The 13688-nt window shown below is 44.3% G+C and overlaps 5 protein-coding genes across 5 annotated transcripts; 3 read left to right on the forward strand and 2 right to left on the reverse strand.

The window, feature by feature from the left end:
- Positions 1 to 977: 977 nt before the first annotated feature.
- Positions 978 to 1356, forward strand: EDB93DRAFT_1271912 (uncharacterized protein; the record flags this gene model as incomplete). Its single annotated transcript, XM_041454346.1, has 1 exon — positions 978 to 1356. A coding segment is annotated over exon 1 (364 nt), but the record flags the coding sequence as incomplete, so codon positions are not given.
- A 170-nt stretch (positions 1357 to 1526) lies between these two features.
- On the reverse strand, positions 1527 to 1709 carry EDB93DRAFT_1096828 (uncharacterized protein; the record flags this gene model as incomplete). The annotated part of the gene is made up of 1 exon (XM_041446822.1): positions 1527 to 1709. A coding segment is annotated over one exon (183 nt), but the record flags the coding sequence as incomplete, so codon positions are not given.
- A 3896-nt stretch (positions 1710 to 5605) lies between these two features.
- EDB93DRAFT_1109488 (uncharacterized protein) lies at positions 5606 to 6379 on the forward strand (the record flags this gene model as incomplete). The annotated part of the gene is made up of 3 exons (XM_041447979.1): positions 5606 to 5776; positions 5863 to 6013; positions 6180 to 6379. The coding sequence occupies 3 exons, from the start codon at positions 5606 to 5608 to the stop codon at positions 6377 to 6379; spliced, it is 522 nt and encodes a 173-aa protein (XP_041300864.1).
- A 758-nt stretch (positions 6380 to 7137) lies between these two features.
- Positions 7138 to 8485, reverse strand: EDB93DRAFT_1257300 (uncharacterized protein; the record flags this gene model as incomplete). Its single annotated transcript, XM_041454075.1, has 4 exons — positions 7138 to 7301; positions 7351 to 7438; positions 7490 to 7655; positions 8205 to 8485. 4 exons carry the CDS (start codon positions 8483 to 8485, stop codon positions 7138 to 7140), a joined length of 699 nt encoding a protein of 232 aa, XP_041300865.1.
- Positions 8486 to 11392: 2907 nt separating this feature from the next.
- EDB93DRAFT_1072557 (WD40-repeat-containing domain protein) lies at positions 11393 to 12069 on the forward strand (the record flags this gene model as incomplete). Its single annotated transcript, XM_041444991.1, has 3 exons — positions 11393 to 11625; positions 11679 to 11857; positions 11897 to 12069. Coding segments are annotated over 3 exons (585 nt in total), but the record flags the coding sequence as incomplete, so codon positions are not given.
- Between the last annotated feature and the right edge of the window lie 1619 nt (positions 12070 to 13688).

Consider the following 13688-nt stretch of genomic DNA (forward strand, 5'->3'; position numbering starts at 1 on the left):
TCCTCCCGTCCTCCTCTCCCCTCTTTCCCCCCTTTTCCCATTTTCCTGTTTCTCCCATTTTTCCCATTCTTCCATTTTCTGTTTCTCCTGTTTTCTTGTTCTCTGTTCTCTTGTTCTGCAATTTTCCTCATTTTCTCTGTTCTCCCATCTCCCCCATTCTCCCATTCTCATTTCCCATTTCTCAATTGACTTTTCTTCTTTATGTAGTTAAATTTTGTGTGTATATAATTTGAATTTCATAAATAATAAATGTTTTTAAATGCTTGCTGCCCTAACGGGCAGCGGACCCTCGAGATCATGTGACAGCCACACGAGTTTCCAAATCGAGCTTTAAGCAAGGTAAGCGAAACTACATGGCATTTAGCGAATCTAAGCGTATCTAAGCATATCTACGCGGTGCAAGTGGAAACCACGCGAGCGTCCGTCCCTTCCCGCCACCGTTCTCCCTTACTTTATAGATGACGGGTGGTGAGACAGGAGACAGATGAGCGGCAGCTTGGGCAGCCGAGAAGCTGCTGGAGGCCGCTCTGGACTACTAGCCTCCAGTGGGCTGCCGCAGTGCACATACCTGTCAGCTGAAGAAGTTGTATTAGATAGAATGTATATAGAATCAACAAATGAAGATGCTTATGCGTTGAGCCGCAGTGCATGCCAGTATACTAAACTTTGCATGAAAAACTCGACTATAGTCATGCTCCTACCCAGCAGACGTTTTGAGGGTGGGGGTCCCATCTAGTATAGTAGTAGATAATCAAATAGAGCAATTTTTTCTCATCTACCATAATTCAAACACCGAACTTCTCCCTCCACCCTCTCAACGACCGCTGGCGCAAAACACAAGAAAACAAGTAAAGCCACAGGTCCTCCGCACCTGTGGACCAATTCACGCTTGAGCCAATTTGGCAAGTGTATAGAGTTGTCCGCGCTGTTATCAATTCGCTAAGTATGACCATTACACATGCACATGGGTACTTTGTATCCTGCAAACACTCATGGAACTCAATGTCTCTGTCTCAGCCTTTGTAATTTCTCTCTTGGAATCCCCCTATGAATTTTCACAATTTCCTATCAATGACCTGGCTGCTCACTTTACAACAATCTTGGCAACTTCTCTTGCTCACCCAAATCTCAATTCGTTGATTGTCTCGTGGGCGTCCACCTTATGTACTGAGCGGCTCAAACAATCAGTAGTGCAGCTTTCGAAAGAAGAAAATGGATGGCATTTTAGCGCAACCAATGTCCTTGCTGAGCAGCTGGAGGAATTCCAGCTAGAAGATATGGCCAAAGACATCAAGGATATCGCACTGGACTTGTGGCACCTGCTGGATGCCTTGCTCTCAGCCAATCAGAAGTTTGTTGTTCCAATGATGGCACATGACATCGCTGATGAAGATGGAGAACAATATTGGGCAGAGGTTGATGATGTCGAAGAGAGATCTGAGGACTTGGAGGTCCCATTGGATGTACACACCTCTTGTCGGATGACACTCGTGAAAATTGTAGGACCACACTATGTATTTTTTAGACTACAGTATGCTCAATGAAGTTTGTATTTTTGACATCCAAAATGTCAATGTTTTTCTGGAGCTGGTCGCAGATATTGAAACAACATCTTGGTTGTGTTGGAGGACAGCTTGCGTGACTTTGATCTGCCATAGGCATGGTCTCTGCCCAAAGACTTGAAGGGTTTTATTGCATATTTTGCTGACCGAGGGCACCACGTCTGAGATTTGCTAAGGGGGAAGCTTCTTAACAATTACTTAATTGGGTGGTGGACTTCGTAAATCTACTGATGGACCTGTGGCTTTACTTGTTTTCTTGTGTTTTGCGCCAGCGGTCATTGAGAGGGTGGAGGGAGAAGTTCAGTGTTTGAATTATGGTAGATGAGAAAAAATTGCTCTATTTGATTATCTACTACTGTACTAGATGGGACCCTCACCCTTGAAATGTCTGTTGGGTAGGAGCGTGGACTATAGTGCTTCTTGGTTTAGAACCAGGTGGCACCCCGACTAGGACCCCGGAAAACTTCAACCACCAGGCGCCCAACAGTGCCTCACCGCCTCACCGCCTCACCCAACACCTCAAACCAATCTAACTTCCCTAAATCCAACTAATGCTGAATATCCTATCATCACAACACTAGGGCTCGGTGAATAATTCACGGTCGATTTGTAACATTTGTTAGTAACATGGGGCGCTCCAGGGCTGATGTTAACACAGGTTAATAACAATTCCTAACATTTGTGTTACTAACGAGTTAGAAATAGGTTATTAACATTGTTAACAATGAAACACGGTGAACAATTGTGAAAAAGGTCATCTGCGAGTCTAATAATTCCAGTCTGCATCTCCGTCATCAGTCACCATCGTGGCAGCCTGCGGAGACAACACAAATGATAGGTCAACGGAGACAACAGAAACTGGGTCAGTAGAGATCATATCCTTCAATGCCTTCGAGTTGATATCGATGTCAGGATGAATCTCAAAGGCAACATCTTGAGCGGGCTGGTGTTTGTCTATCTCCGATTCCAACAGCTCGTCCTCAGCTTCATCTTCGTTGTCCGAATCCATTGCGCCCACATCCAACACTAACTCATCATCTGCGCTGCCAGTTTGGACAGCCTGTAGCACACTCTCTTCGATGTTCTGGAACTTGATGACCGGCCAATATTTTGATGGCATGTACTCCGTGTTATGATGTTTTCCATACCATTGTCCAATTTGTATCATGTTGACGAGTGTCTGGGCATTTTGGCTGCCTCGTATTGGGGAATTGAACCATGTGATGGTCAAATTTGTACGTTCATTGGGCATGGAGTTGACAAGAACGGAAAATATCTTAATGGTGAGGTGCTGCGGGGATGATTGTACTTAATACAAAGTTGACTAAAAAAGCAAAACTTACAGCAAGAACACGAGCATGTGGATGATCCTGCAAAGATTCCCACCACACAAGTGGGTTACTGTCTTTGACTTGCTGATTGAAGGGCCATTCATCACGCCAAAACACTTCGATCTGGTGCCACAACCCACTCGCAATGTCCGCCGCAGAAAGTACCTTGAAGATTGAAGTTGGTAGTGCAGACTCGGGATTCGTGACATAGTGAGCCAGGTCTTTCTGAAGCTTGTCTTTGAGGAAATCTTTGATGCGAGTATAGGCATGGGGATATGTGAGGGGAGTATGTTGGCCAGTTCTCTGAGATATTGCAGGAATAACAATAGTTGTTGTGTTCACAGTAGGCTTTTTGAAAAAATTGGAGTTTGGGTACCCTGGATTTAACCGAAGTCAATTGCGAGTGCAAGGCAAGGTTTTTCATAACTTACGTGGGTCCAATGGGAAAGCAACAAAGTAGACTTCATTGGTGAAAAAATCACAGTACCGTTTATTGATGATAGCCATCACTTCACGGGTGAGAGTTACTGGTATACCAGTCACATTCGGCCCTTTTAAAAACAGGTCATTGAGCGTGGCTATGATTGCGAGCCAGAAAATGAAGACGTCCAATGCATTGCTTCCAATGACCACAATGACCAAATAATGGGTGCAACAATGGTGATATACTGGAGTAAACTCTGTTTGAACCTGCTATATTTGCCTGAAGCCCGGTTCATAAACATGCCCTGGATTTTGGTATTCTGACCCAATGATCAGCATATTGCAACTTGACTCTGAAAATGTGACGGAGAACATTACCTTGAATTTGATGGTTTTTGCAGCCACGAGGTTGCGAATATGGGGTAAACAGGGATCAAGAGCATTGGCAGCTGTCCAGTGAGTTCCGAAACGAGTTTTGCCAATTTTCTTGAGAGCCTTCACAGGCTCATCATTGCCAGCTATATTATGTTCCTTTCGAAGCATGGTGGTCGAGTATGTAGACTTGCTGAAATATTTGATGATGCCCTTGAGCATTGACATGAACTTTAAAAATGTGAAAGTTGAATTAGCTCAAACTCAATAAACTCGAGTTGATGAAACTCACAAATTTGAGTTTTGGCAATTTGTTGATGTCTCCAATCATGTTATGAAGGTGGTGCACAGCATCACAAAGGTCCAGCATAGTGCCAACAGTGGTAACCAGCTCACGACAAGCAGCCTTCGTAACATTTGTGCTATCTGAGCATGTGGCTCCCCTATTACCTTCACCAACGGAGCAGACTGTCTGTGATATGATCAGATGGAGCCAAGTTAAAGAGCAGTTAAACGAACCTTGAAAAGCTTATCAGTCACCCATTGCGTAGTGTGTTGCTCGTCAGATCCTTCATGAGCATCAAGAAAGTAAGTTTCATGTGAAGGAGTTGTGGCGTGAACAGTGTAGATTGAATGTGGTTTTCGTGTGGTGTTTCCATCGAATGTGAGAGTAAGGTTGTTGATCATATGCAAAGTCTTGATTTGCATCTCGTGGATGTAGACGGCTTCGTGAGGGATGTATTTATCTGCAAATGTTGTGGCAGACGTGGGATTATATGAGTCGCTGAGAAGCCCCATTAAATCCTTCCACTCTGGAGACTCTATTACATGTGGTACCAAGCCTTGGACACATATCAGACACATGATGATGTGGTCAACTTTGTCTTGGAAGAGCTGACGGGCTTCCTCCTTTACCTTTTTTCCTGCCTCTCGTAAATCAGCAATCACTGCAGGCATTGCCTCATGTTCCTCCATCAAACATCCAAAAAACATTGAATTAGAAGATAGAAATTTCCTTGCATTTTGTGTATCAAAACATTGAAAAAAAATAATGAATGTATTAAAGATTTTCTGTATGCAAGACATAATATAAAAATGTGTCATTTTCCCTCGGGAAACAGTCAATCTTTTTCACTCATCATTCTTCAAATAACAATTTAAAATCATGTTAAATTTTTTGCCTCTGTTTTTCCAATGTTCTGTGCATCAAAAATCTCAATTACTTCATCCTGTTCACCATATGTTTGATCCAAGAACATTGAAAAATCATATAACAAATAATAAAATATATTTTGACAATGTTTTGTTCAGGAAAAGCAAAGAAACTTTCAAACATTCATTTGTATATTTGGTAAGAAGAAATTCATGAAACATGCCTCATGTTTTGTAAGAATAAATAAATGATGTTTGCAGTATATTCCTGCTGCACAACACTTGAAAAACATTTATTATGTTCAGAGAAAAAAAAAAGAAACATGATTGCAGGATACTCTGCCTCAGAACATGCACAAATTATACATTTTTTTCTGCACACAATACATGGAAAATTATCCTTGAAGGAACATGATCAATTTTTGCATCATGTCCCGCACACAGAAAATCATTGAAACATGAATTATTATTTTTTCAATGTTTCGACAGACAAAATGAAGGTACAAGATGTCAAGGAGCAAAAGCAGCTAGTTGTGCATAAGAAAGGCCAACTTAAAGGATTCATCAATTTTCTGTGTCCCATGGGCCATGACATGCAAGATCCAACAAACAGTGGGCATTTGTACAACTACTAGTAAAAAAACTCAACTTTTGACCTCTATATGTGCAGGGTAGCTACTTCTCTACATATTTGCACCACTATGTGGTATTCATTCAGATCACAAATGTTAAAAGTGCATTGTTCAATTATTAAAGAAAGTCACCATGAAAAGCCTGAACGGACGGCACCGCAAGCAGACAGCGGTTCATAATTCAGCTTTCATGTCAACATTTGACAAGCCTGATGTAGTACATGAAGTCTCCCACTCATTCGAGACCCATGGATGGGCGGAGGTGGACAGGAGAAAAAGGCAGGCTTCTTGCACTTACATGAAGGTGTGCGGGGATGGGAGAGAAAGTGCGGCGCCTTCAGACTTCAGGTGCATGCACCATTATACTGGAGATGTATCCATCTTCCAAAGACAGGTCAATCGGCAGAATCAACACTGTCAGGATCAGAGCCAAGCCCACCACTGCTGGCAACAGACGAACGCGGAAAAAAAGAACAAAACACGAAGGAACAATGCAGGGAAACCAACAAACACGAAAAAAAACATGGACAAATGAGTGAACGTAAGGATAAACAAGGGAACACAAGGACAAACAAATGAATGCGAAAAAAAATGCGGACAAATGAGTTAACGCAAGGACAAATGAGGGAATGCACGGGCAAATGCGAAAAAAAATGCGGACAAACGAGCGAACGGGTTGCTGATCACGATCCACATTATTGGAATAGTTGGGGCAATAGGGCCAGGCAGCCTCTTGAGGTGGGAGGTAGATAGGGTCCCTGGTTTTCAAATGAGTCAATGCAAGGACAAACGAGGGAACCCACCGTCAAACGAGGGAATGCGGGGACAAATGAGTCGACGCGAGGACGAACGAACGAACGCGAGGATAAATGCGGACAAGATAACTCAGAGGACGTTACCAACATAGTGTTTGATAGCCAAATGCGAAAAAAAATGGGGACAAACAAAGGAACGCAAGGACAAATGAACAAACACGAAAAATAAATGTGGACAAATGAGTCAATGCAAGAACAAATGAACTAACACAATGATAAATGCGAAAAAAAATACGGACAAATGAGGGAATGCAAGGACGAATGAACGCGAGGATAAACACGAAAAAAATGCGGACAAACGAGTCAATGCAAGAACAACTGAACAAACAAACAAACACGAGAAAAAAACGCAGACAAAGGAGGGAACGCAAGAATAAATGAACGAACACAAAAAAAAACGCCGACAAACCAGGGAACGCAAGCACAAATGAACAAATGCGAGGACAAACGAATGAACGTGAGAAGAAAATGTGGGCAAATGAGGGGACACACGAGCAAATGAGTGAATGCGAGAAAATTGCGGGTGAACGAACGAACACGAGAAAAAAAATGCGGACAAATGAGTCAACGCAAGGACAAACACGGAAAATAATAACCAGGAGGTGGGGCGCAAAAATGCGGACAAACAAGTCAATGCAAGGACAAACACGGAAAATAATAACCAGGAGGTGGGGCGCAAAAATGCGGACAAACAAGTCAATGCAAGGACAAACGAACAAACGAGTCAACGCGAGGGCAAATGAGGGAACATGCGAGCAAACGAGTCAACACGAGGACAAATGAACAGATGCAAGGACAAATGCAGAAAATACTAACCAGGAGGTGGGGCACAAAAATGCGGACAAATGAGTCAATGTGAGAACAAATGAGGGAACGCAAGACCAAACAAGTCAATGCGAGAACGAACGAACGAACACGAGGGCAAGCGAGGAAGCGCAAGGGCAAACAAGTAAAAATAAGTTTTGGCTTCAGCGATCTGCAAGTGCCAATACTGAGTGTCATTGAACGGCACACCTGCGCAAGAAGGTCAGTGACAACAAGAGTATTATCATGTATCGCATACCCATGTACCAATAGACATTAGTGAGTGCAGATATCTCGGCCATCATTTTGATGATCTCAGTTGTGAAGACAAGGGGCAGCATTGCCGTCTTGTGGGTGTTCAGTCTCAGGATAATTGAGTAAAGAAAAAAAGCACTTACGGGGTTGGCTATGCCTGCGTAGTCCTTCTCGAGAGCTGCACTGTCCGGGGTACTGGCCACTAGGGTAGCGGTCTCTTGAGTATTACCACCGACACGAACCCTAACGCTGCCCCCGCGTTGTCGCAGGTCGGCCATAAGGTTGAGAAACGGGACTTGGAGGAAAGGACTGGCAATCGAGGTAAATGCTATAGTACTTCTTGGCAACTGAATTAGTTACCTGTTCAGCCCGACTACAAGATATGTTCAGTGGATGCACATGCGAGTGAACAAAATACTTATGGACTTGTGTCATAACACTAAACTCTATACTGAAGCCAAAGAATGAGCCTTGCTGTTGAATTGAGACTCCCGAGACATCTCCGGTCTGCAGGTCGGAGGTCCACATTGAACTGGGTGGGTGAGGGAGGACTAGGTGGGGGCGGTGGTTATAATATTGTTCGGTCATATGAAGCTGAGCCCGTATATGAGGCAGAGGCAGCCGTCATAGTCCCAAACAGTGATTGGACATGCGGACCACAGGCAGTGACAGCTGCCTGAGCAAGGCCGAAGGAAAAGAATAACGAATGGACGAGGAGAAGATGCATTTCAACGAAATGTCTAAAGTAATAATAAAAATTGCATCAGCTACTTGTAGATCACTTAGTAAGTGTGAAGGAGTATCAGTTCCTCTAGATGGCAATTCCACACGACACCGTCAGAAGGGAGTTGGACATACCAGACTTGCTCAGCGCTGAACTCATCCGGTACCAGCCTTTCCATTATTGTTAACCAGTAAATGCTCCAACATTTGTCTTCACCTGGTTCATCAAAATCGTATCGTGCCACAATCCCAGGGTTGGTAAACCCAGTCAGGAACACGACAAAGTGCAACTGTGCTCGGCGGCCATTGACTTCTGTAGCACCAACGAAATCTGGAGCAAGCTGTTTGCCCTCCATTGAGTAGAGATATAATTCATTGACGACCTGCAGTCCAGACGTGGAAAAACGAGTGAACATGAGGGCGAACAAACAAACGCAAGGGTAAACAAGCGAATGCGGGGACAAACGTGACAAAAAGATGCGGACAAATGAGTGAACGTGAGGACAAACAAACAAACATGAGGACAAATGCGAAAAAAAAAGCGAACAAATGAACAAACGAACAAATGCGAGGACGAACGAACGAACCCAAGGGCAAATGATGTCACCTTGTCACAGGTGGGTTAGGCGCCCAATTGAAGGTGGTCGAGCCTGACTATCGTATTGTGTGTCAGACGTGTTCCGGTGTCATTTCCGCTTCGAACGAAGTCGTCAGAGTATTCGTCAGAATTGGTTCAAGGAACAACTTGAAGGAGCATGGTAGGGACACGACATGCACGATTTGATCGACCACTTTCGTTCGCGGAGGTAGGCCTTTGAAGAGGGATCATTGATCATCGAGCATGGTGGACCTGCTGTATCAAATTTAAACCCAGCTGACACAACAAAGGTGCGTTGAAGAACTTCAGCCACCCTCTTGTTAGTGTTTGTGCAACATATTTTAGCGTCCTGCGGGCAATTTAAAAGAATTTATCCGAAAAGATGATACTGAGTGCGTTGTCTCAAGAGACATCAGATCAACCACCAAAGGTATCTCAAGATTTGAGGAAAGACCGCCGGCCAAATGAAGGAACACGAGAGAATTCCTTTGCATTCCATACGCACATTCCGAACTCGAGGATCTTTGGTGGGGGAATATGATTTCTACTGCAGGTGTGGAAGTCGGGAACATGGAGATCTCCAGGAAGAGAGTGAAGTGGCCATTCAGTGCCATAAGTGCCATAAGAGCCAGCACTGGTCTCATGTTGTTAGAAGAACTGAGAGTTCAAAGTCAATGCACTTGATATTATTGTGTAAATAAGTAAAGTACTGTACCTGAGAGTTCAAAGTCAATGCACGAAGCATGTAAGACTTGTGAACTCTGCACTATGGGCGAGTCTATGTAAACAAATATAAACAATTCCTAGTATGGTATGTGTCCTCAAAGTGTCCTCGAAGTCCTCGAAGTCCTCGAAGTTATCTACTAATATAGTAATGTCCTTGAAGTGTCCTTCAAGTCTTTGAAGTCTTAGAAGTCTTCGACCTATCTAGTGTGAAGTCACCACACAACTAACAGGCACTCCTACTCACACTTCACCTCTATATGTAAACAATATTCACTGTCCTCCTGTTGCCCGCCGTTGTCTCACCTTCCCCATGCTATTTTCACAGGAACCAATAAAACCTCTCAGTGACAGCAATCGTGCGTTGCCTATTCTCATCGTGGCTGTGAAACTGACATTAACAAAGCTCTCTGCACATGCTGCCTAATGGGCTCACACTTGCCTCGAATGTGCTTTATTCTTTCCACAAAACCTATTTTGTGACGAATTCAACGATAAAATTATAAACACTAGCTGGCGACTCGGACTACCGCGAGTACGCTCTATGTGGTCGATTTGTCACAATCCAACTGCTCAAGAACCACTGTATTCCACGAATCATGTTTTATTCTCATCCTTACTGCTCCGTTGGACAGTGAAACACAAACAGAGGTCACCGCTTGTATAAGTATGTGTTGGATGCTCATGTTTATTGCTATGTCATTCGGTCACTGACTTTCGGTAAGCTGATATTTGGCATTTTTCTAAGCCATGTTACCACGTGCCTTCATCCTATTGGGGCATAATCCTCACCTATGTTAACCCAGAGACTCCGGAATCCGGAATCATGCATGGGAAGTTTTGTTTGACCGTTTAACTCGGTATGGTGTGGTGCTCCACCTTTTCTTTCCATCACTAATCACTTATCTTTAATCCCTTTCAAGCTTGAACTGCCCTTGCGCCCTGCATAACGCAACCCTTTGTGTAAACGGCAAACACCTTACATGAAGCGCAAGGCTCCCTTCAAGCGCACACCTTTGTGCTGAATGCTATGCCAGCTAAGCCACTCGGAAGCAAAAATCTGTGAGTCTTCAAGCTTCAAACGCCACCGCTCCACCTTTTCTTTCCATCACTAATGTTTAATCCCTTTCAAGCTTGACCCGCCCTCGCACTGCGCACAATGTAACCCTTTGTGTAAATGCCAAACGCCAAACACCTTACATGAAGCGCAAGGCTTCCTTCACATGCACCTGGTTGTAGACTTCAAGAATCACTCACCTTACATCATTAAATTCTTTCAGTCCATTCTTGCTCTTTCTTGTATTGTTCCAAAAATGTATTTTGTTTGCGTCAAATGAACAACAAATGGTAGGAGTCGTATGCCAGTTGGGTTGACATCTCCCAAGATGATATTAAAGACTCGAGGAAGATCGCGCTACACAACAGCAAAGGGCAGATTAACTGAAAGATGTCCCCGCTTTTGGCGGTGAAACGACATAGGAATGGCGCATGCAGCTTTACGTGAACACAATGAGAAATCCACTATCGTCGATTCGTTCGAGGTGCCCCCAGGTGCTCTCCAGGTGTGCATGGTTGCAGAATTCAGACAGGGCTCATTTGTTCCAAGTTGTCCGAGGGACAAAGAAGTTGCACATTGTAAGGCGAAGACCAAAGGTAAGGTTGTGAATTGTTTTCATTGGTTGATCAGAAAATCATTTATCACACAAGTACCGCTGTTCCTGGATCATCGGATGGAGTCTCATCGGACCACACTAACGCTGGACAAATGACAGCCCTTTTAAATCTGGAGTCTTCCACTAGAATTTCCCGGTTACCGTTATCATGGCAGGCAGCAGTGTCACTTTTAGCTGTGCACATGTGTACCAAGCAATGACCGCTTTATGACTCTACAGTACAAAGATGTTACCCCTCTCAGAAGGTCACAAAGAAACCGCCACCGTGACTATATATAGTTATGTTGCGATTCCTCAAGCTTCAAGCTTCAAGCCCATCAATGACTGCATACATCCATACTCGCACCCTCAGTGAGGGGCACAGTGACAGCATTAACTCCCTTGCTTTTTCTCATTGCGGAAAGTATCTCGCCAGTGGCAGTGATGATAAATGTGTCATCATATGGAGGCTGGATGATGGCTCCATCTTGTACCACCTTCTTCTCGATTCCTCAGTGACTGTCGTATTCTGGCATCCAGCACTGAGAGATACTGTTATAATTGGGTGTGAGGACGGTAATCTGTGTCAACTGAGACATTTGCAGATCGTAAGTCTTCTATAGCGTCGCCGAGGAGTGCTAATCTCATATCATTGCAATCCAAGGACAATTTCTCCCACAAAGATTTTGACCTAGGAGTCGACGGGCCTGTACACTGCTTGGAGTATGATACAGATACCAGATGTTTTGCACTTAGCATTGGCCATCACGTCTACATCGCGCATGAGTCTCGCGAGTGCCAGTTCCTTGCTTCACGTTCTACCTGATTCTTATGTTTGGCAGCCAGCGGGTTAGGAGTCTCATTCAAGGTCCCTCAACCGTCGGAGGAATCAACTGGTGACAACGCCCAACCCGTTCGAGCAAGAGGGCTTCATTTTCACAAGAACGGAACAACATCAATGCTAATTGTATCATACCTCCATCACAGAGTCATGTGGGTGCTCTGTCATCACGCTCTTCTTCGCTTGGAGTTGAATGACTTTCAGCGCATGGGATGTTAAGTGCATGACTTGTTTGTGGAGGATTTGGTCCTGGGATGCACCGTTAATGTAGGCGGTGTTGCACAATTTCCATAGTGGGATGCTCATGCTAATCTATAACTTTCCAGTGGGAGCTCTGCTGCCTCTCTGGAGATCAAGGCTCTCATCGTCCAGACCATGCATAAAGGTCTTTTCATGTATCTGATTGGCGGCAGTAGGCCATCATGGGGTTTTGTTGTACCTGGGAGGCCTAATGAAAAGGGTCGCCCGCTTCAGGTACGGTTCCTTGAAGGAGGTTCAAAGGTAATCTGCGGCAGCAACACTGGGGAGGTTTGAATGTGGGAGACCTCATCCGGAGAAGTTTTTCAGAACCTTCCTCATGGCGGTATGTTCCATATGAAATTTTCGTTGGTTCATGGCTTAACGTGGCTTAACAAGATGTCATCATTCAAAGCCTGGCAGTACGTTCCTCAGCAAAACTGGCTTAGCAATCCCTGAACCATGTGTTGTCCCTGAAGTGCTTTCAAGGCCATTACAGTTACATTGCTGCAGCTTCTTCTCAGAAAGGTCAGAAGTCGTACATACAGATCTGGCGTGCCAAAACGGGTGGGAGGTTTTTGTTTGTGTTTTTTTACAACTCATATCGGAAATGACTCATCAGATACTAGTTCATCAGCAAATGCGAGCTCGATGATTCGCATGTGGCGCATATTCAGGGTTTGCAATCTCTTGTTCACAAGGGCCTGCATTCTGAAGCATTTAAATTAGTCTCATCGATTTGAGCTTGATACACAAGATTATTGGAGAGTGCTGTTCGTGCTCGCAACTGTATTCACTGCTGCAGTGATTTCTGTATGGACTGCATGGGTTGCCATAGTGGCTTTTCCCTGGGATCTGGTTCTCAATTACTTCCTTTTGGCGGTTAGTCTTACTGTATCTGAAATTCAAGTCAAGAACTGAATGATTGCAGGCCAGCCACGTTGTGCGGGGCCTTCAATGCAGCATGCGAGAGTCCTTTCTTGTCTTACAAGACTGCTTGTTCTTGGCGCTAGCAATGTTTCGGCAGAGCATGTTAAAATTATTTTTTGGAGATGGTCTTCCTAACTACCGTTATTACTAGGGGAATATATACTTGATTTCATTGATGAGCCTCCGCGAGCCCCCAATAACCCTGCTCAATCACAGTTTATTTTGCCAGTGTATTTATTTGAGCGTGCATGTTCCTGTCGCGAAGAGGGAAACACGAGCACGACTTGCCGACACCATGACAACTTTATGCCCAGACTCCACTATTGCACTTCGACATACTTAGAGTCAGATATGCATAACTCGACCCAACTTACATAAATTCCGACCTTTGCGCACACCCAGTACGAGTTTGTGCACCTAGGTAATGTGCGTATGAGATGCAAAGAAGTTCTCTCACGTTCGTTCATTTGGCTGGTCTTTCCTCGAATCTTGAAATGCATTCGGTGGTTGACAAGAGGGTGGCCTTTTTCGACTCACCTTTGTTGTGTCAGCTGGGTTTAAATTTAATACGGCAGGTCCACCATGCTTAGTGCTCACTGCTAACGACGACAACTTTGATATCGCTCAATGCAGTCCTG

The sequence above is a fragment of the Suillus bovinus genome (assembly GCF_016758785.1).
Source record: "Suillus bovinus strain UH-Sbo-P2 chromosome Unknown EDB93scaffold_169, whole genome shotgun sequence".
Lineage (NCBI taxonomy): Eukaryota > Fungi > Basidiomycota > Agaricomycetes > Boletales > Suillaceae > Suillus > Suillus bovinus.